Source organism: Chaetura pelagica, unplaced genomic scaffold, assembly GCF_000747805.2.
Source record: "Chaetura pelagica isolate M959 unplaced genomic scaffold, ChaPel_1.0 scaffold1061, whole genome shotgun sequence".
Classification (NCBI taxonomy): Eukaryota; Metazoa; Chordata; class Aves; order Apodiformes; family Apodidae; genus Chaetura; species Chaetura pelagica.
The window spans coordinates 41,801-61,586 of NW_009952091.1; the positions used below are offsets into that span (position 1 = coordinate 41,801).

General features: G+C 44.7%; 1 protein-coding gene across 1 annotated transcript in view; it reads left to right on the forward strand.

The window, feature by feature from the left end:
* SLC24A3 (solute carrier family 24 (sodium/potassium/calcium exchanger), member 3) overlaps positions 1–14,701 on the forward strand; it is a gene marked incomplete at its 5' end in the record, with an annotated part of 52,227 nt that extends 37,526 nt beyond the window's left edge. Inside the window, 2 exons of the mRNA XM_010005657.1 lie at positions 13,449–13,514; positions 14,552–14,701. Coding sequence (XP_010003959.1) covers positions 13,449–13,514; positions 14,552–14,701 — 216 coding nt within the window. The remainder of the gene's footprint in view (positions 1–13,448; positions 13,515–14,551) is intronic.
* Between the last annotated feature and the right edge of the window lie 5,085 nt (positions 14,702–19,786).

The window sequence follows — 19,786 nt, forward strand, 5'->3', positions numbered from 1 at the left end:
GTTCCCTGCCTGTGCATTCTCCAGCCTGTCCAGATCCCTCTGGATGGCAGCACAGCCTTCTGGTGCATGAGCCACAGCTCCTGGTTTGGTATCAGCTGCAAACTTGCTGAGGGTGCCCTCTGCCCCATCACCCAGGTCGTCAACAAGGACATGAAGGAACATTGACCCCTGGGGCAAACCACCAGTGCCTGCCTTCCAGCTGGGCTGTAAGCACAGTGGTTCAGCCAGTTGTCAGTTCATTCCACTGTCCACTTGCTTAGTCGTTCTTCCTCTGTCTATGAGGACGTTTGAGAGACAGTGTCAAAAGCCTTGCTAAAGTCAGCGCAAACAACATCTGGTGCTCTCCCCTCCTCCAGCAAGTCCACCTTGTGAGAGAAGGCACCAGGCTGGGTAAACATGATTTCACCTTCATAAATTTGTAAGTCTCTTTGCAATCACCTCCTTGTCTTTCATATGTTTAGAAGTGCCTCCCAGGATTATTTGCTCCCATCACCTTCCTAACGATCAAGGTCAGAATGACCAGCCTGTACTTCTGTGGATTTTCCCTCTTCTTGAATGTAGGAGTGCCAAAAGGAAGCAATGCCATGGAAAATAAATCCCTTTCTTTAACGAGCAGCTTCTCTGTAGCTCATCTATATTTTTGTGGAAAAGGATGAAAACAAGTGGCTGAACAGAAGCAGTCAGCTTTCATGGAGGCATAACAATGTCACTACTGTTTTTGCACACCCAGAATGTTCACTGCAGTGTGATCACATGGTTAGAAAAGCAGTCTTGGAAACGGCCCCACAATTAGCAAAGAGAGTTTCCTCAGTTTTCATTTGCTGTTCCTGGATTTTTCTCCAAATCCTTGGATAATTGAACTTCAAAACAAAACAACTGCCTCCACTCCATCCCCCCTTTTTTTAGTAATTAATTATTTAAGTATTTCTAAGTTGCCAGAAAAGACTGGGTGAAGTGTAGCCTGATGTCCTGCAGATGTGCCTGGCACAAGGTCAGCAGGAGCAGAAGACAAGGAGCTCCTGCTCCTGAGCCTCGGGCTGCTGGCACGGGCAGGGCACTGGGGAGGGGCTCACAGGCTCAGGCCAACCTGCTTGACTGCTAAGTGTGACTGTGAATCAGAAGCACTAGGTAAGCTCTGAGCTAAGAGTCACGATTTAGTGCTGCTCCTTTGGTGTTTGGCAGGATGCAGATTTGTCCTTGTAGCATCTCCTCCAAAAGAGGAACTCTTCAAAACCGTCATGATGCCCCTGCCTGTTGTGCAGAGAGGAGAGGTTTGTAAAAGACAAAAAGAGTTTGATCATGATTACTGTTGCATAGCTATCCAAACCCGTGATTGCTTTCCCAGGATGTTCAATAGGACTGTGGGAAAGGTAAGCTTTTGCTGAAAACAGAGAGCTTCTGTGGAAGCCAAAAAAAGTAGACTGTGTGATTTGAAAATTAAGCTTTAATGCAGAAGAGCCTCCTAGAAGCCCCCTCCAGCCTTATTTTTCTGTAAGTCTAAATGCTCAGAACACTCTCCAGAGTATGGTATTTCTTTAATATCTTACTCTGTGAAATCTGTATGTATTTCTTGTTCCAGGCTGCCTGATTCAGGATCCCTTATGGCCAGGTTTTGCTCTCTCTTAATGCTGGTGTAAAGAGTTCTGGCATGTTACAGTGCAGAAGTGAAGACAGGACAAGGAGTAATGGTTCTCAGCTTAAAAAGAGTGGATTTAGGTTGGACATTAGGAAACAGTTCTTTTTAATAAGAGGGTGGTGGACCACTGCAATGGGTTGCCTAGAGAGGTAGTGGAGGCCCCATCCCTTCAGACATTCAAGGTCAGACTTGATAGGCTCTGAGCAACATGATCTAGTTGGAGATGTCCCTGCTTATTGCTGGGGGGGGTTGGAGTAGGTGACCTTTAGAGGTCCCTTCCAACCCAAGACATTCTAGAATTCTATGGTGCTCCTGCTTTCTGTCCCTTTGTCCCCCTGTGTGCTGCGGTGTGCGCGCTGTGGCAGCGTGGGTGTCTGTTGTGATGTGCATGCTCAGCCACAGGCAGTAAAGTGGCTTCACACAGTACCCGACCCAGCAGCTGCTCCCAGCCAGCATATCTGTGGGGTTTTGTTCAGCATGTGCAGAGCACTTTCACTGCTAATGGTGCTTTCAGCTGCTGCAGCACCCTTGGTAGGTTGAGCAATTCCCCAAGCTCCCTAAGGGCAGATGGCTGTTTCAGAGCCTGTTTTACAGATGGTGCATTTTGATTTGAGGTAAGCAGAGAGCTTTGGATGAGATGCAGCCTGCAAGGCTGTGGCTGGTTGTGAGATACCAGGACACTGAAAGCGTGTCCCACAAGGACCTGGTTACTGCCTAGTTTTGTCACATGCCTGGCAGCAACCACAGAATCAGGACTGCTTGTTTAAAAAAGTTCACTTTATGAGATAGTGCCTGAGGGGGAAAAATACAGCTTGTGACCTGATAGATAGGAGAGGAAAAGAGCAAGAGGGGACCTGTCAAAGAGAGACTAAATGGACTTGCTGGAGGTCACACAAGTAGGTAAGTGGCAGGACTGGAAATAGACTGTGAGTCTCCTGGGGCAGTGAGTGCAAACTGGAACACAGGAGATTCCATGTAAACATAAGAAAAAACTTCTTTACTGTGAAAGTGACAGAGCCCTGGGCCAGGCTGCCCAGAGATGTTGTGGAGTCTCCATCCCTGGAAACATTCAAACCCACCTGGACACGTTCCTGTGTGATGTGCTCTGGGTGTCCCAGGAGCAGGAATTTTCATCTGCCTTTGTTGATGTTCATGAGTTCCCTGCCTGTGCATTCTCCAGCCTGTCCAGATCCCTCTGGATGGCAGCACAGCCTTCTGGTGCATGAGCCACAGCTCCTGGTTTGGTATCAGCTGCAAACTTGCTGAGGGTGCCCTCTGCCCCATCACCCAGGTCGTCAACAAGGACATGAAGGAACATTGACCCCTGGGGCAAACCACCAGTGCCTGCCTTCCAGCTGGGCTGTAAGCACAGTGGTTCAGCCAGTTGTCAGTTCATTCCACTGTCCACTTGCTTAGTCGTTCTTCCTCTGTCTATGAGGACGTTTGAGAGACAGTGTCAAAAGCCTTGCTAAAGTCAGCGCAAACAACATCTGGTGCTCTCCCCTCCTCCAGCAAGTCCACCTTGTGAGAGAAGGCACCAGGCTGGGTAAACATGATTTCACCTTCATAAATTTGTAAGTCTCTTTGCAATCACCTCCTTGTCTTTCATATGTTTAGAAGTGCCTCCCAGGATTATTTGCTCCCATCACCTTCCTAACGATCAAGGTCAGAATGACCAGCCTGTACTTCTGTGGATTTTCCCTCTTCTTGAATGTAGGAGTGCCAAAAGGAAGCAATGCCATGGAAAATAAATCCCTTTCTTTAACGAGCAGCTTCTCTGTAGCTCATCTATATTTTTGTGGAAAAGGATGAAAACAAGTGGCTGAACAGAAGCAGTCAGCTTTCATGGAGGCATAACAATGTCACTACTGTTTTTGCACACCCAGAATGTTCACTGCAGTGTGATCACATGGTTAGAAAAGCAGTCTTGGAAACGGCCCCACAATTAGCAAAGAGAGTTTCCTCAGTTTTCATTTGCTGTTCCTGGATTTTTCTCCAAATCCTTGGATAATTGAACTTCAAAACAAAACAACTGCCTCCACTCCATCCCCCCTTTTTTTAGTAATTAATTATTTAAGTATTTCTAAGTTGCCAGAAAAGACTGGGTGAAGTGTAGCCTGATGTCCTGCAGATGTGCCTGGCACAAGGTCAGCAGGAGCAGAAGACAAGGAGCTCCTGCTCCTGAGCCTCGGGCTGCTGGCACGGGCAGGGCACTGGGGAGGGGCTCACAGGCTCAGGCCAACCTGCTTGACTGCTAAGTGTGACTGTGAATCAGAAGCACTAGGTAAGCTCTGAGCTAAGAGTCACGATTTAGTGCTGCTCCTTTGGTGTTTGGCAGGATGCAGATTTGTCCTTGTAGCATCTCCTCCAAAAGAGGAACTCTTCAAAACCGTCATGATGCCCCTGCCTGTTGTGCAGAGAGGAGAGGTTTGTAAAAGACAAAAAGAGTTTGATCATGATTACTGTTGCATAGCTATCCAAACCCGTGATTGCTTTCCCAGGATGTTCAATAGGACTGTGGGAAAGGTAAGCTTTTGCTGAAAACAGAGAGCTTCTGTGGAAGCCAAAAAAAGTAGACTGTGTGATTTGAAAATTAAGCTTTAATGCAGAAGAGCCTCCTAGAAGCCCCCTCCAGCCTTATTTTTCTGTAAGTCTAAATGCTCAGAACACTCTCCAGAGTATGGTATTTCTTTAATATCTTACTCTGTGAAATCTGTATGTATTTCTTGTTCCAGGCTGCCTGATTCAGGATCCCTTATGGCCAGGTTTTGCTCTCTCTTAATGCTGGTGTAAAGAGTTCTGGCATGTTACAGTGCAGAAGTGAAGACAGGACAAGGAGTAATGGTTCTCAGCTTAAAAAGAGTGGATTTAGGTTGGACATTAGGAAACAGTTCTTTTTAATAAGAGGGTGGTGGACCACTGCAATGGGTTGCCTAGAGAGGTAGTGGAGGCCCCATCCCTTCAGACATTCAAGGTCAGACTTGATAGGCTCTGAGCAACATGATCTAGTTGGAGATGTCCCTGCTTATTGCTGGGGGGGGTTGGAGTAGGTGACCTTTAGAGGTCCCTTCCAACCCAAGACATTCTAGAATTCTATGGTGCTCCTGCTTTCTGTCCCTTTGTCCCCCTGTGTGCTGCGGTGTGCGCGCTGTGGCAGCGTGGGTGTCTGTTGTGATGTGCATGCTCAGCCACAGGCAGTAAAGTGGCTTCACACAGTACCCGACCCAGCAGCTGCTCCCAGCCAGCATATCTGTGGGGTTTTGTTCAGCATGTGCAGAGCACTTTCACTGCTAATGGTGCTTTCAGCTGCTGCAGCACCCTTGGTAGGTTGAGCAATTCCCCAAGCTCCCTAAGGGCAGATGGCTGTTTCAGAGCCTGTTTTACAGATGGTGCATTTTGATTTGAGGTAAGCAGAGAGCTTTGGATGAGATGCAGCCTGCAAGGCTGTGGCTGGTTGTGAGATACCAGGACACTGAAAGCGTGTCCCACAAGGACCTGGTTACTGCCTAGTTTTGTCACATGCCTGGCAGCAACCACAGAATCAGGACTGCTTGTTTAAAAAAGTTCACTTTATGAGATAGTGCCTGAGGGGGAAAAATACAGCTTGTGACCTGATAGATAGGAGAGGAAAAGAGCAAGAGGGGACCTGTCAAAGAGAGACTAAATGGACTTGCTGGAGGTCACACAAGTAGGTAAGTGGCAGGACTGGAAATAGACTGTGAGTCTCCTGGGGCAGTGAGTGCAAACTGGAACACAGGAGATTCCATGTAAACATAAGAAAAAACTTCTTTACTGTGAAAGTGACAGAGCCCTGGGCCAGGCTGCCCAGAGATGTTGTGGAGTCTCCATCCCTGGAAACATTCAAACCCACCTGGACACGTTCCTGTGTGATGTGCTCTGGGTGATCCTGCTCTGGCAGGGGGGTTGGACTGGATGATCTTTCCAGGTCCCTTCCAAAAAAGTATCAGTCTTTCTAATAATCCTGAATTAGGTTAATTTCTCTCATCTTTGGACCCTGGAGCAAAACAAGTTTGGGTTATGGCAATAGCTCCTTGTTTTCCCTTCAGCAACTGCCAGGAAAGAACTGAAGGATGGAATCGTATTTCTTTTATTACCATTGTTTTTTCTCTGCTGCTTAGCTTCAGCCTCAGAACCCTATTGCCTGCAGGAGCTGCATGGAAATTGCTGGAGCTGGTGGCAGCACCTTTGTATTTGCTGCAGAAGCAAGGAGATAGCCTTCCTCTCAAGTTCAGGCAGAGCAGATTTTTAACTTGAAAACCTTTCATGTGTGATCAGTCCAAGCAGAGCATTCTTCTGGCTTGCTTTAGCCTCTAGATACAAGCCAAACCTCAAAGGAGAATTTGGGAATGCTAATTTTTTGTCCTTTCAGGATGAGGGAGTTCTTCCTCTGCAGACAGTTCTCTCCTGGGAAAGAACATTCCCTGTTCTTAAAGGAACAGAAAACTGAGCTTTTCCTTCTATAATTAAGAAGACTCTAGCTGAGGCCCTTTTTCTGCTCTTTGCTAAGGTCTGAAATTACCTCCTCTCTTACTGTGAGTTTTGACCATTCTGGCAGCCTTGTTTCCCCTGAACTTTTCTATGTTGTTACAAACCTTGAGAAAACCTATTCCATTGCCTCCCACAGGAAATGCCACAGGTCTCATGAAGAAGCTGCTTGACTGATTTCTACCCTAATTTGACAGATCAAGGACACATTTTTCTTAAGCTTTTGTACCAGATTTCAGAATCTTCTAAGCTCCTGTGCTCACAGTTAGAAGTCACAATAAGAAATAGGGCACTGATAATCAGAGAAGTGGGAATAGTTTGTCAGTTAAAATTTTATTTCCAGAGCTATAGACTTAGTGGAAATCTGTGAATCAGCAGCATGTAGTCCAAAATCAAATGCAGAAAAGGAAAGTATCCTTTAGGCAAGTGTAGAACTAAAGTGAGATAAAGGAGAAATAAGTGAACAGTGTCTATTTAACTGTTTCAGAACCACTGAGCAATACTGCGTAAAACAATTCACAGTTCTGTGCAATTACTTTTTGAAATAAAAAGGTGGGCAGTAGATTAGAGAATGTTGAAAGGCTACCAGAGCTGGAGAGGTTAAAGAACGAGCACATATACTGCTGTGGCTTTTGTGATTCCAGCCATTGCTGTGGACAGAAGGGCTGTAACGTGGACCTGGGCCAAACAGCAGGGATTGCAAGAAAACCTTTAGCATGAGCAGGTAGAATAGAGCAGAAAAGCTGTTACACCTGCCTGTTTGTTCTGATGAGCAGCCCCTGATGTGCACCAATTAGTGCAGTACAGAGCAGAGTCCCAGCAGACCTGGAGCAAATCTGAACCTGTCTTCTTTGAAACAGTATGTTTTCTTTGTTGGTGATAGATAAGTAATTGTAGTGTTTGCTAGAATTAAATGGTCTGGTTTTCATTAATATTTGCGGGTTTCCACTATGTTTCAGAGAAGCACTTCCACAGCTAGGCACAGGATAGCCAAGAGCTTTGGCAGCAGTGCTCTCATTACTCTTAATGCAAGAATTACACACCCCAGTGCCCAGTAGCTGATCTCATAGCAGGGTTTGTGTGCTTGTAGCCCAAACACGTGGGTTTTTTGCTGGTGTGACCTGTGTGTCAGGCAGGTCACTGCTGGCTGACCTGACACTGGAAATGCCTTAACCACCAGCACAGGCTTTACTGCAGAACACCTCTCCAAGCCGTCAGGCTACACACCCCCTTACCAAATGCTTGGCTGTGAGTTTCATCTAGCTCCAGGGAGACCTTTCTTTGTTGGAGTGAGAATATTTAGCAAAAAAACATTCCTCAAAAACTGGACTGCTATTGCATTTTGGACCTGAACAAACCCAGATGGCTTTCATGCTCTTCTCAATGCTAGCTATGAAGTCTGCAAGAATGTCAAAGCACTGTATTTCCCCAAGAAACCTTTACAATAAGAGGTATCTGGGGCTGGTCACATGGGAGGAATATAGGGCTGTTGTCAGAGGATGTAGGGAGGCAGTTAGGAAAGCTAAGGCCTCCTTGGAACTTAACCTTGCAAGTCAGGTTAAGGATAATAGAAAGGGCTTTTTCAAATACATAGCTAGCAAAACTAGCACTAGAGGCAATATTGGCCCATTGAGGAATGAGGTGGGAGCCCAGGTGACAGAGGATATAAAGAAGGCAGAGGTGCTGAATGCCTTCTTTGCCTCTGTCTTTACTCCTGCAGGGTCTCCCTATGAGCCCCAGATTCATATAGCCCCAGAAGAAGTCAAGATAGAGGAAGAGTTTGACATGGTAGATGAGGATTGGGTTAGGGATCAGCTGAGTAATCTGGACATCCATAAATCAATGGGTCCGGATGGAATGCACCCAAGGGTGCTGAGGGAGCTGGCGGAGGTCATTGCTAGGCCACTCTCCATCATCTTCAGTAAGTCATGGGCAACAGGTGAGGTGCCTGAGGACTGGAGGATAGCAAATGTCACTCCAGTCTACAAGAAGGGCAAGAAGGAGGACCCGGGTAACTATAGACCGGTCAGCCTCACCTCCATCCCTGGAAAGGTGATGGAACAACTTGTTCTTGTCACTATCTCCAGGCACATCAAGGACATGGGGGTCATCAAGAGCAGTCAACATGGTTTTATCAAGGGTAAATCATGTTTGACTAACCTCATAGCCTTCTATGAGGAAATTACTAGGTGGATAGATGATGGTAGAGCGGTAGATGTGGTTTATCTTGATTTCAGTAAAGCATTTGACACCGTCTCCCACAGCATCCTTGTAGAAAAGTTGATCAGGTATGGGTTTGGTGATCAGGAAGTGAGGTGGATTAGGAACTGGTTGAAAGGAAGGAGTCAGAGAGTTGTAGTCAATGGGGCAGAATCTGGTTGGAGGTGTGTGACTAGTGGAGTCCCACAGGGGTCGGTACTGGGACCGGTGTTGTTCAACATCTTCATCAACGACCTGGATGAGGGTATAGAATGTACCCTCAGCAAGTTTGCTGATGACACTAAGCTGGGAGGAGTGGCTGACACACCAGAAGGCTGTGCTGCCATTCAGAGAGACTTAGATAGGTTGGAGAGTTGGGCGGGGAGAAACATGATGAAATTCAACAAGGGGAAGTGCAGAGTTTTACATTTGGGGAAGAACAACACCATGTCCCAGTACAGGTTGGGGGCTGAACTGCTGGAGAGTAGTGTAGGTGAAAGAGACCTGGGGGTCCTGGTAGACAGGAGGATGACCATGAGCCAGCAATGTGCCCTTGTGGCCAAGAAGGCCAATGGCATCCTGGGGTGCATTAGAAAGGGTGTGGTTAGTAGGTCAAGAGAGGTTCTCCTCCCCCTCTATTCTGCATTGGTGAGGCCACATCTGGAGTATTGTGTCCAGTTCTGGGCCCCTCAGTTCAAAAAGGACAGGGAACTGCTCGAAAGAGTCCAGCGCAGAGCTACGAAGATGATTAGGGGAGTGGAACATCTCCCTTATGAGGAAAGGCTGAGGGAGCTGGGTCTCTTTAGCTTGGAGAAAAGGAGACTGAGGGGTGACCTCATCAATGTTTACAAATATGTAAGGGGTGAGTGTCAGGGGGACGGAGTTAGGCTTTTCTCAGTGATGACCAGTGATAGGACAAGGGGTAATGGGTGTAAATTGGAGCATAGGAAGTTCAAGGTGAATATCCGAAAAAATTTTTTTACTGTAAGAGTGACAGAGCACTGGAACAGACTGCCCAGGGAGGTTGTGGAGTCTCCCTCACTGGAGACATTCAAAACCCACCTGGATGAGTTCCTGTGTGATGTACTCTAGGTGACCCTGCTCTGGCAGGGGGGTTGGACTAGATGATCTCTTGAGGTCCCTTCCAACCCCTAAGATTCTATGATTCTATGAATAGCTGAAACAGGAATTTTATCTCCTATGAGGGGGTGTCTTACTAGTGTAAATCAGCTTGCCCCTGGGTGTCTTAAATAACCCATTGCCCCTTGGGCACAGTGCAATTTCCATGCTCTAGGTGTGACAGCCTGGTAAGCTCAGACTGTGCCAGCAGAGCAACATCGCAGGCAGCTGGACTCCTGCAGGCTCCATGCAGAGCTGCTCTGTGCAGAAGCAGCAGGACAAATTAACTGGGCTAATTGTGTGAACATAGAGCAACTGCACAGCTTGTATACTGCAAGTCTGGTGCATCTGGCATTGTACCCAGCACCAATCCATGGAGTCCATCTCTCAGCTGTCCAAGGGCAAATTTGCTTTGGGGACAGGCTTACCTGGATGTCAGTTTGTTCCATCTGTCTTTCTGTTGGTTTTCATTTGCTTCTCATTGTTTTAGAACTCTTCTCACCTGCTTTCTCTGTCCTCTTTTATCCCTTTTCTGCCTACTCCGTGGCATGGCATGGCATGACATGCCATGCATGCATCAGCTCCTGAGCCGCAGTGGAAACATCTGGAATTCTGCATGGCTTTTATAGTGCTTTGAGCTCACCATCAAGTTTTTTTTACCCAAAGAGTTGCACTTTTTCTTCCAGAAAGCCCAGCTGTGTTATGTATCCATTTCAGCCAAATGAGCTTCCTGACAAAGTGCATTCCACAGCTAGCATTTCCTCACCCAAGGAAACCACCCTTTGCTGTGTGCATAGAAGGGTTTTAATCCTGCTGTTCCATGACAGAGTGAGGTATTAGGCGATGACCCTAATAAATGGTCCAATTTTTTGCAGAGCAGAAAAGCACAGGAAAGTGAAAACTGCATTAGAAAACACCCTTTCACCTCTCCCAGGAAATCCTTTCATTGTATGGGAATAATCAAGCCTCCTAAAAGAATGTTCTTGTTATTTAGATTTATTAATAGCTAATGTTTTGCTTCATGGTCCAGTCTAGGAGCATTGTTAGTCAAGCCTGAGCTGAGAGCTGTTAACCTGGATGAAGCTCAAGTGGTTCAGTGCATGTGGGAAACTGCACGAAGTATCACTGCAAGGGAAAATTGCTCCTTACACTGGTGAGGGGTTGCCACATTTGCTTTGCCCATGTGGGATCAAGCATCACATGTTCTACTGTTACATTCATAAAGCTTTCCACTTTTGAATAATCTTTAGTAGTAACTTTTATTCCCCTGAATGACCTCTAGAGAGGAGCTTTGCAGATAGTCCAAAGAAAGCAGCCCTGAACACCTCTTTGGAAGCACTGTCCTCAGCAAATTAGACACAGAAGCCTTTGGAACTGTCTTTCCAAATGTCTGCTGGTTTTATGGAGGCTAGTGATGTAACTGAGAAGCACCGTCTGCACTTCAGGTTGAATTTAGACATTTTCCATGCTAAAATAATTCCAGCTGCTTAATTTGCTTCCTTTTCCTGTAGTTTTTCTTCCAATTGAAGTATTTCATACTGACAGTTTTTACAGATACTGGCATTGGTCAAACAGAATTCCTGACCTAAATTCAGACAGGAATTTATTGTAAAATAGTATTTGTCTTTCCTACCCATCTGCTGCTCTTTTTGGGGTAGCAGGGAAGGTAGCTTTAACTTTGAATTGTAGTTACACAGAATCAGTTTAGGGTTTTTTAGCATTTTAGAGTAAGCAAAGTGGCAATCCAGGATAGCTGTGGTCTGTGAGCCATTCAGATTAGTGGAAGCAGCAGAAGAGGACAGGGTGCTCAGGAGGGAACTAATCCCAGCAGACCAGTATATCTCTGCAGGGAGCAGCAAGGTGTGCTCAGAGCCCCTGGAGGAGCTTGGTCTTGCTCTTAGTGTAGCGGGAAATACCCTGTAGGGTATCAAAGAAAAAGCTCTTCTGGGTCAGAACCTGATGTTTTCTCCCATCCTAAGAGCAGCTCTTGTTCCAGCAAAGCTTTGAGGTTTGCTCAGAGCCAGTAATGGAAGCTGCACAGGCCCTAGAGACTTAAATTATTACTCTGGATTTGGAAGCAATATTTGGGTGAGAAGTTTTTCCTGACTGTGATGCACAATGATACAAGTGCCTCAGCAGTCTTGCATTTACCAAATTGTAGTGCTGCTCATCATCAAATAAGCAACACTCTTTTCTCTTGTCAGTGGGCTTCTTCACAGTCTGACTACAAGGATGCAAGCCCAGAGAAGTGACCCGTGATAAACTGTGTACCATTATTGTTGGTGCTGAGAGTTGAGCAAATAGCATAGAAGTTCAGTTTGAATTGTTTATTGGACTAAAAGCCGTTTTATAGTTTGAAGAAGAGGAGGCTGAGGGGAGTCATTGCTCTTTACAACTGCCTAAAATGAGGTTGTATGGAGGTGGGAGTTGGCCTCTTCTCCCAAGTGAATAATGATAGGACCAGAGGAATGTAGAACAAGCTGAGCAATTAGAATTGGATACTAGCCCGCTTGAAGAGGATCGACTGCACTTAATTCTGATGTTTAACCTCAGCAGCAGAATGGTGGGACAGAGAGTATGCCTGCACTGCACGGAATCAAAGTCTACTAGACAAAAAGTAGCAATGTCCTTTTCTAAAGGATCCTTAAAAATACTCATTCATAATTTCCTGCTAAGATTGATCTCTGCCAGGAAGCTTGAATAGTGGTTTGCTACTTTAATTAGTAATCAGGTTTTGTGACTGTCAGTGGAAACTCAGCTTCACATAGGGTTTCATTGCACAGGAGGTGCAGGGAGAAATGGAGTGGGATGTGTTGCCATATAGTGGCATTATAGATAATAATTTATATTAGGTGGTCTAAAGATTTGCAATTCAGTCACCCATGGTGCCCACCCCCCATCTTCCTGCTACCCTGTTGCTTCCCTGGAGAAGCTGCCCTTCCCTCGGAGGACATCTCTTTCCACAGTAGCCCCTGCAGAAACACCCTGAGAGACTCCACTCAGGTGCTCCCTTGGTGATGCTGCAGGTGGTACTGTTTGAGAAGTCATATAAAAAGACCCAAAGGGACAATGATTAAGCTCCCCAGTGGAACAATGGGAAACTGAGGAGAAGTGTAATCCTAGATGAGAAATAGTATTGGACAGGTGGCTTTATTCCCTGTTGCTTTCCTATGTAGGTTCAGGTCACACAAAATAATGGTTTTTAATGTATTTAAGGCTTAAAGATGCAGGTGAGTGCCTCTGCTTAGACTCCAGAGGCTCTAAAAAAGGCAGTTAAATAGGTCCACAGCTTTGAGGATCTGTATCTCGGTTCTCCACTTGTACAGTGGATGTAATTGTGGTTCTGCCATGGAGACAGATACATCAGAGCCTCTGGTGCTCCTGGGTACCTTAGTGACTACATTTCTACACAGCCCTGTAAGCAGTAAGTTGTCTCTTTGCCTTGACTCAGTGGTAAGTGCTGTTCAGCCTGTGCTGGTGGGCATGATGTACTGACATGGAGGACCCTCAGCAGCTGAGATGCAGGCTGTGAGGTTTCTGTCTGGTTTCCTTCACTGAGGTGAACAAGAATAGGGAAGAAACTACGTGTGTCTGTGTGTGTCTTTATGTGCCCTTTCCTGTGAAGCATTAATTGGTGGCTGAATACAAAGTTTCCTTTCCCATTTGTTCTTACAGGACTCACATAGGACTTACTTGCCCAAAAGAAAATTCAATGGTACAACAGTGCAAGGATGACACAGCCTGCATCAGGGTGGAACAGTTTGAAATACTGTCAGGTCCTAGGGGTGCTACTATAATAATACTCCTTCTTCCTTGGCAACAGGGAGTAGGCAAAATTATCTGTGATGCAAGGGTTTGACTTAGCACTTACATCTTGCAAGCTAGTGTTTAGCAACTCAGCAGTTTAGGATTACAGAATTAATCAGAAGAGAGAAATATTGTTGCTTGAATTTGTTACATGGTTTTATGAACTTTCTTCTTTTTACAGATTCGTTTAAACAGCAGAGGACTTATCTATTCTGTTGGTCTCCTGCTGGCATCTGTTTTTGTCACAGTATGTATATGTTCTTTTGTTCTTCATTTCCAAATGAGTGATTTCTGTAGACTCTTCACCTGTTCCTTTCTCTTCTCCAGCTGTACAATTGGTTGCAAAATCTGTTGTTAAGGGATAGAAACAGTCACTCCTATTGTAAACCTGCCGAGACCTGAATCTGGCACTTTGCAGAAGAAGCTGTTGCTGTGGCTCTCATATTTGTATAGTTTTCATGGGAGAAGTCCAAGAGATCAATTAGTAATCATTAGTTGTTTTTCCTGCTAGAGTTGAAGCAGATCCCTTCATGCCTGATAAGATCCATTCTCCTGTTGGACAGGCAGACAAAATGCTGGACAGTTTGCTTTGGCCCCCTGTAGGAACTTTCTGAAATACAACTAGACCAGAACAAACAGTGCCTGGTCATGACAGTGTTGCCATTGAAATCAGGGCCTCATCTTCCCTGACCTGTCCAGGTCCAGCAGAGACTAGAAATGATAGAGAGAGAGGGGATTTATGTGACATCTTCCAAATCCTGAGACCAGCTGCTGTAGGGAGTCCTCCTGTGCACTGCACATGAGTACTTGAATCTTTTCAGAGGTCTGTGTGGAAGCAAACTGAGCAAAGTCAAGCACAGCCTTGGACTGTGTGGCTCTAGACAGAGGTGTGGGGGCACATGAATAATTCTTGTGAAGCAAAAAGAATCTGGCCTTTCTTCCTGGTGAAGAAAAGGAGGCATCAAGAATCCTGAAAACATTTCTGATTTAATTAAATGGAATTTCTTGCCAGAACAAAATTAATTACAGAAACATAATTACAGAATTGCAGAAACGTTAATTACAGGATTTGAGGTGATCTAAGTTGGTCTGGCTTCAATGGTTGCAAGGGGGCTACTCTGATTTACTTCAGCAATCTTGTTGCAGTACTTGCAGTGGTATTGCTTCCATGGGACCATGATCAGTAAGGGAACAGTCATCTTTGTGCTCCTGTAGTTGAGATGGGGATTTACCACTTTGTTCAAAATGTTCCTGCTGTGGTGGCTTACTCTGTGTTTGTTGTAGGTTTTTGGTGTCCACCTGAACAAATGGAAACTGGATAAGAAGCTAGGGTGTGTGTGCCTTTCCCTTTATGGCATCTTCCTGTGTTTCTCCATCATGACAGAATTCAATGTTTTCACTTTTGTGAACTTGCCAATGTGCAGAGAACACTGATGCAGGTGCCAGACTGTCAGGAGGAACTTCCCTCTTACCTGTGCAATACAAACGGCTGGCGTCTCCTCAGCGCGGTGCACCTCCGAGTCCTGACGTCCGTCCCACTGTTCATAGGACCCGTGGCCCCCTCCAGGTCTGCCCTCTCCCTGGCCCCCACAACCTGGAAAAATCCTGCATCGATGTGAAGATTATTTTTTTCAACATTAATTTCCTAGCTCAGTTTTTGAACAGTGTGACTGGGACTCTAAAAATGAACTGGCTGCTAACTGGCATCAAGCCAGGCAAAACTGGTCTGCTACAATTCCTTCTTTTTTTAAGTTATTTGATGGAAGACTAATCTAATTTATGATTTAATACTATTGCTACAATGCAGAAGAGGGTACATCGTACAGGGGCTGATTTTCAAGGAGAACCATGAGAATTTTTTTGGGGGTGTGTTTTTTGGTTTTGTTTTGTTTTTTGTTTAGGTGGGGTTTTTTGGTTTGGTTTGGGGGTTTTGTTTGGGTTTTTTCGTTTGTTTTTTCTTTTAATTGCCAGAGCGCTGGTTCTCCTGTAACAATCCAAAGGTCACAGGGCAGTGTAATATGGGAATACAATTCAAGGTACTCAGCATATGAATGGATTTACTGCATATTAAAAGAAGACTGTCACGGCAACAGACAATTACTTTTTACGATAAATAATGAATCTTGTACAGGTGTGATGAGGAAGGCAATGTAAACCTGGATTCAAAGGGTAAAACACTGCTACTGTTTTACTACTAATGTTGGAGTTTTATTACTAAGGTGTTTATGGTCTTTCCAAGCAATAGTTTGATCGCCAGTCCAGGAGGGCTACCAAGGAGATGTCCTGGTTTTTCATGATCTGCCTGTTGAAATGGAAGGTCAGAACGTCCTCTGCTTCAATTTCTTGTTTTGGGGGGATTCAATAGTTCATGTCTTACTTGTTTTGAGAACGACGTAAGTCCGTGTTGGAATTTTTCTAAATGAGTTACAGACACTGGTTTCTTAAAAGGAAAGAGGCATATTTTGCACAGACATAATTACTGAAGTTGTAATTTGCCACTCTGGAAAGAATACACTGGACCTGGCCAGATATTTGTCTTCTTAAGCAGTTGAACTTATCTGATAACAGATCATGTGGATTCATCACCCCTCCTTTGGGAGGGAGGAAGACACAGAGAGAGAGATGGCACTTTTAAAAATGTGGGATATCTTCAATGCAGACTTGCTCACAGATCTTAAGTTATTGTGAAAGTTTAGCTGTTCATTGTTCCAATATCCCTGCTAGATTTTGTATAATTCTGTATTAATATGCAGGCAAATTCCACTCCATGAGAAACACCATCACAGCTTCATTTGTATGTACTGATACTGTGGATTCTTGCCAGTGCTGGCCCTTGTATTTACTTTGAGCACTGATCACATCTGATTCATATGGTATGTTTTTTCCTCTTTCTTGTATGTGTTCTACTATGAAATGTATTAAGATACTGCCAGCTAGGTGAATGTTTTTGTCTATGGTACAAACAGTGGCAAATATTGGTAGTAAAGGCACAAACTCTACCTAAAAGAAAGAAAGGAGAATCAAGCAAACAACAAAACACCAAACCCTAAATTATAGCAGGAAAAACCCCTCCAACTAAGAAAAAAAGAAGAAAAAAGAGAGCCCCATTCTTACAGCCCAATTCTGTTTCATTCGCACTTTTGGAAGTGATTTTTCTCGGTTTAATTTTCTTTGGGCAAAATGCTGTAAATCAAGCTCTTTGCACCCTGCGGTTTCATTCTGCTCAGTCCAGGGTCTGTCCCTGTCACACTCGAGGTGCAGAGGCACCGGCAGCCGCGGCACCGGGTGTGTCTGCGGGAAAAAGCCAGGGAGCGCTGGCCCTGGTGGAATAAATGTGCCCATGGATCCCTGGCGAGAAGCAGGAAAGGTCCAGGGGCAGGCAGTAGGGACAGTCAAGGACATGTCCACCTGATCATTTTCCATCTGGAGAACAGTTGCGTTGCTGCTTGTCGAGCTGTGCAGCCTGTTGTTTGAGCAGCCTTCTTGTAACTGTGCCCGCTGGAAGTCCTGTTGCGGTAGGAAGCCCACTGTACCTTCCTGTGGTTGTGTTTTTGTTGCTGTTGTTTGGTTTTTCTGTTGTTGTTAATGAGATTAATAATAATAACAACCACTAAAATGCCTAAAATACTTCCTTAAATCCAACAACGTTAGCAACAAAGTGGCACATTTCACTGAATTCCACCCAACCAACACACAGCTGTACTCTCACAGCAAGATGCAGTTGCTCCTGAACAGAGTGCTTCCTTGCTGACAGAAGGGACAGATTTGGGGGGGGGAAAAAAAAAAAAAGTTTCACATCAGGGCCTATTATTACTTCTATTTTGAATATTTATACTGCTGCTCCAATGGAGCCAGTTGGATCTATTTCTACGAAATAGCCGTTACCTATCCCGTGGCACAAAAACTGCATGAGTATTTTTAAAGAACTTTTCCTATTGGTGTGCATTAAATACTGTAGTTTATCATAGCTTTGCATTGTGTGTAAAACCTGAAATACCTTGTTTTGACACTTGCGTGTTGTGCAGGGATGTTCTGCAAGTTGTTTGTTCTCTGCAGAAGGAAAAGGTACCTTGAGCTGCCGTTACCTGTGCCATATATGAACTGACAGGCACTTAATCTATTTAGAGTTAAGCAAGTTGTGCTTGTGATTTGCAACCAAATCAACCAGTGCAGACCTGGTTTGGAACAGGATAGACCAACTGAATGTTTGCATTCGTGGGTTTGCCTCCAAATTAGAGCCTCTCCAGTGTGTTAGCAGAATCAAAGCCTTTGAAAGTCCCCGAAGCAAAAACCTTTAGCCGTGTTTAGCATCCTTCAGACTTCCCCAGACAGGTACATCAAATGCAGTGCATGTTAATAGCAACACCCCAAGCAGGGGCTGTGGGGCTCCCTCCTCCTGACCAAGGAAGGTGCCCCCCTGCCTGGGAGCAGCCAGTGGCTGGGGTCATTGTCCTGGTGGACAGGACCAGCACAGCAGGGCTAGATGGGGCTTGGTGGGAAGAAGGAGCTGAGGCCCAAAGGAGCTGGGAGAGAGGCCCAGGGTGTGGGGATTCGGGGGTGCCGGGTGAAGCCACGTGGGTTTGGGCTTTTGAATCTGACCATGATTCATTTGCAGGTTTGTTCTTCTGAAATCAAGGGTCACCTTCACCTCTCGGGCTTCTATGGTGCTGCACCAACAAGCTGGTTTTGTTTCCACTCCTGGCAGTTTCAGATGATTCTTAAGGAGTATTTCAAAGGGAGATGAAGGAGCCTTTTCCTCAGTGGAGAACGCTCCACTGCAGCTCTGACTTTGACCTGATTTCAAGGATGTGATCCCTTGCTAGTTTCAGCTCTGCTCAACCTGTGGGTGGCCTTCCTTTGACCATGGTTCAAAGGCGGATGGGATGGGATGGGATGGGATAGGAGTAGGTTTAAAAACATGGTGCAAAGACTGCTTTTGTCCCTACCAAAGGTGAATTTTATACTTTCTCTCTTTCTGCACACCCCCCTCCCTCCTTTTTTTTTTGTTGTTTGTTTTTTATGTACACTACTTTTTGGTAGATTGTCTCTGTGATAAGAACACCAACCTGAAATGTGTGCATGGGGTGAGATTTTCGCTGGTATACTTTGGGTTTTTTCCCATGATGCTATTTGTCTGCTTAGTTTTCAATTTTCTGTCCTCATCTGTGTAATTGAAATGAATTGATTATCATGCTTTGGATTCGTGATATTGGTGCTTGTGAAAAATGAATGCATGCTCTTAACAGAGAGATAGGTGCGTGACTGGCTTTTATCTTGACAAAACAAATCAGGAAAAACAGCAACCTAGTGCAAGAAAAACAAACTTCAGTGTAGGTGGAGCAACCTGAGGGTGACACATAATCTTGTGCTGTCAGAATAGGAATTTTTCTATGCCTTTTTCAAATAACCAAATCAATAGTTGTGAGATGAAGTGTTGATTGAATATTGTTGATGACTTTTTAGAAAACCAGAACTTTTTAATTTACAAATGTTTCTTATATGAAAATTTTGTTAAGCCCTAATCCTTTGAAGTAAAACTCAGAGATGCAATACTGTAGGGTTTATCTATTTCAGTTACACCACTGGAGCTTTAAATTTGTTTAAGTAGATACTTTAAAAATCGATCTCAGTGGACCATGCTTATCTGGATTTAAATCTGCCCTGCATTCATGAAGTTACACGTGATCAGTAGCCACTCTCAGTCTGAAATAGACTTAAATCCAGGTAAGAATGTCCATATTAGGTTTGTGCATCTTTAACTGAATCAGTTTAAAGTCATGCTTTTAGGGAAAGCAGTGGAAGTTAGAACATTTGGAAGACTTCTACCACTTCAAAGTAGGTAGGTAATGCAAGGCTAGAAGTTAAAGGAAGGGAATGTTCAGTGTCCACTGACTCGAGTGGCAGTTGGCCTCTATTGAAATCAGTGGCTAAACCCCAGTGGTGGTTTTGTAGGGTCAGTGTACATGTCTGCAGCTCTAAGTCCTGAAAAGGAGTGTTGCACTTTGGTTTTTAAAGATGAATTAACTTTTTATTTTTTTATCTGGGTAGATAAATCAATAATTATTAATACAACTAGGCACCTTTAAGGGCATTTACATTAATATTCTGTAAATTATCACTTTGTGGACTCAAAGCTGAAGCATATTTCATAAATACACCTACTTCCATCCAAACTCCCTGACTTGTTTGGCTGAATCTGCAGAATCAATCTCAAGTGTAGACAAATCCATGCCTTTTGAGAAAAGTTTTCTTTACTCACTGGAAAGCAGTGAGGGCAGAAAGGGCAGTTGGTTTCATTGTGCACCAGGGGATATAATTTGGCAGTGAAATCTTTTGTTCACTCCCCTGAAACTGCCTGAGATCTAGGCCAAGCTATTCAAGTTTGGGCAACCGCATCTAATTTCAGGAAAGCTTCTAGAAAAGCAGTTTGTTTAAAGCAACAGATTTTGTAATGTACTATATAGTCAACATTACTTTATTGTGGTATATTTTAGGTAGGGTTTGTTTTTTTTTCTTTTT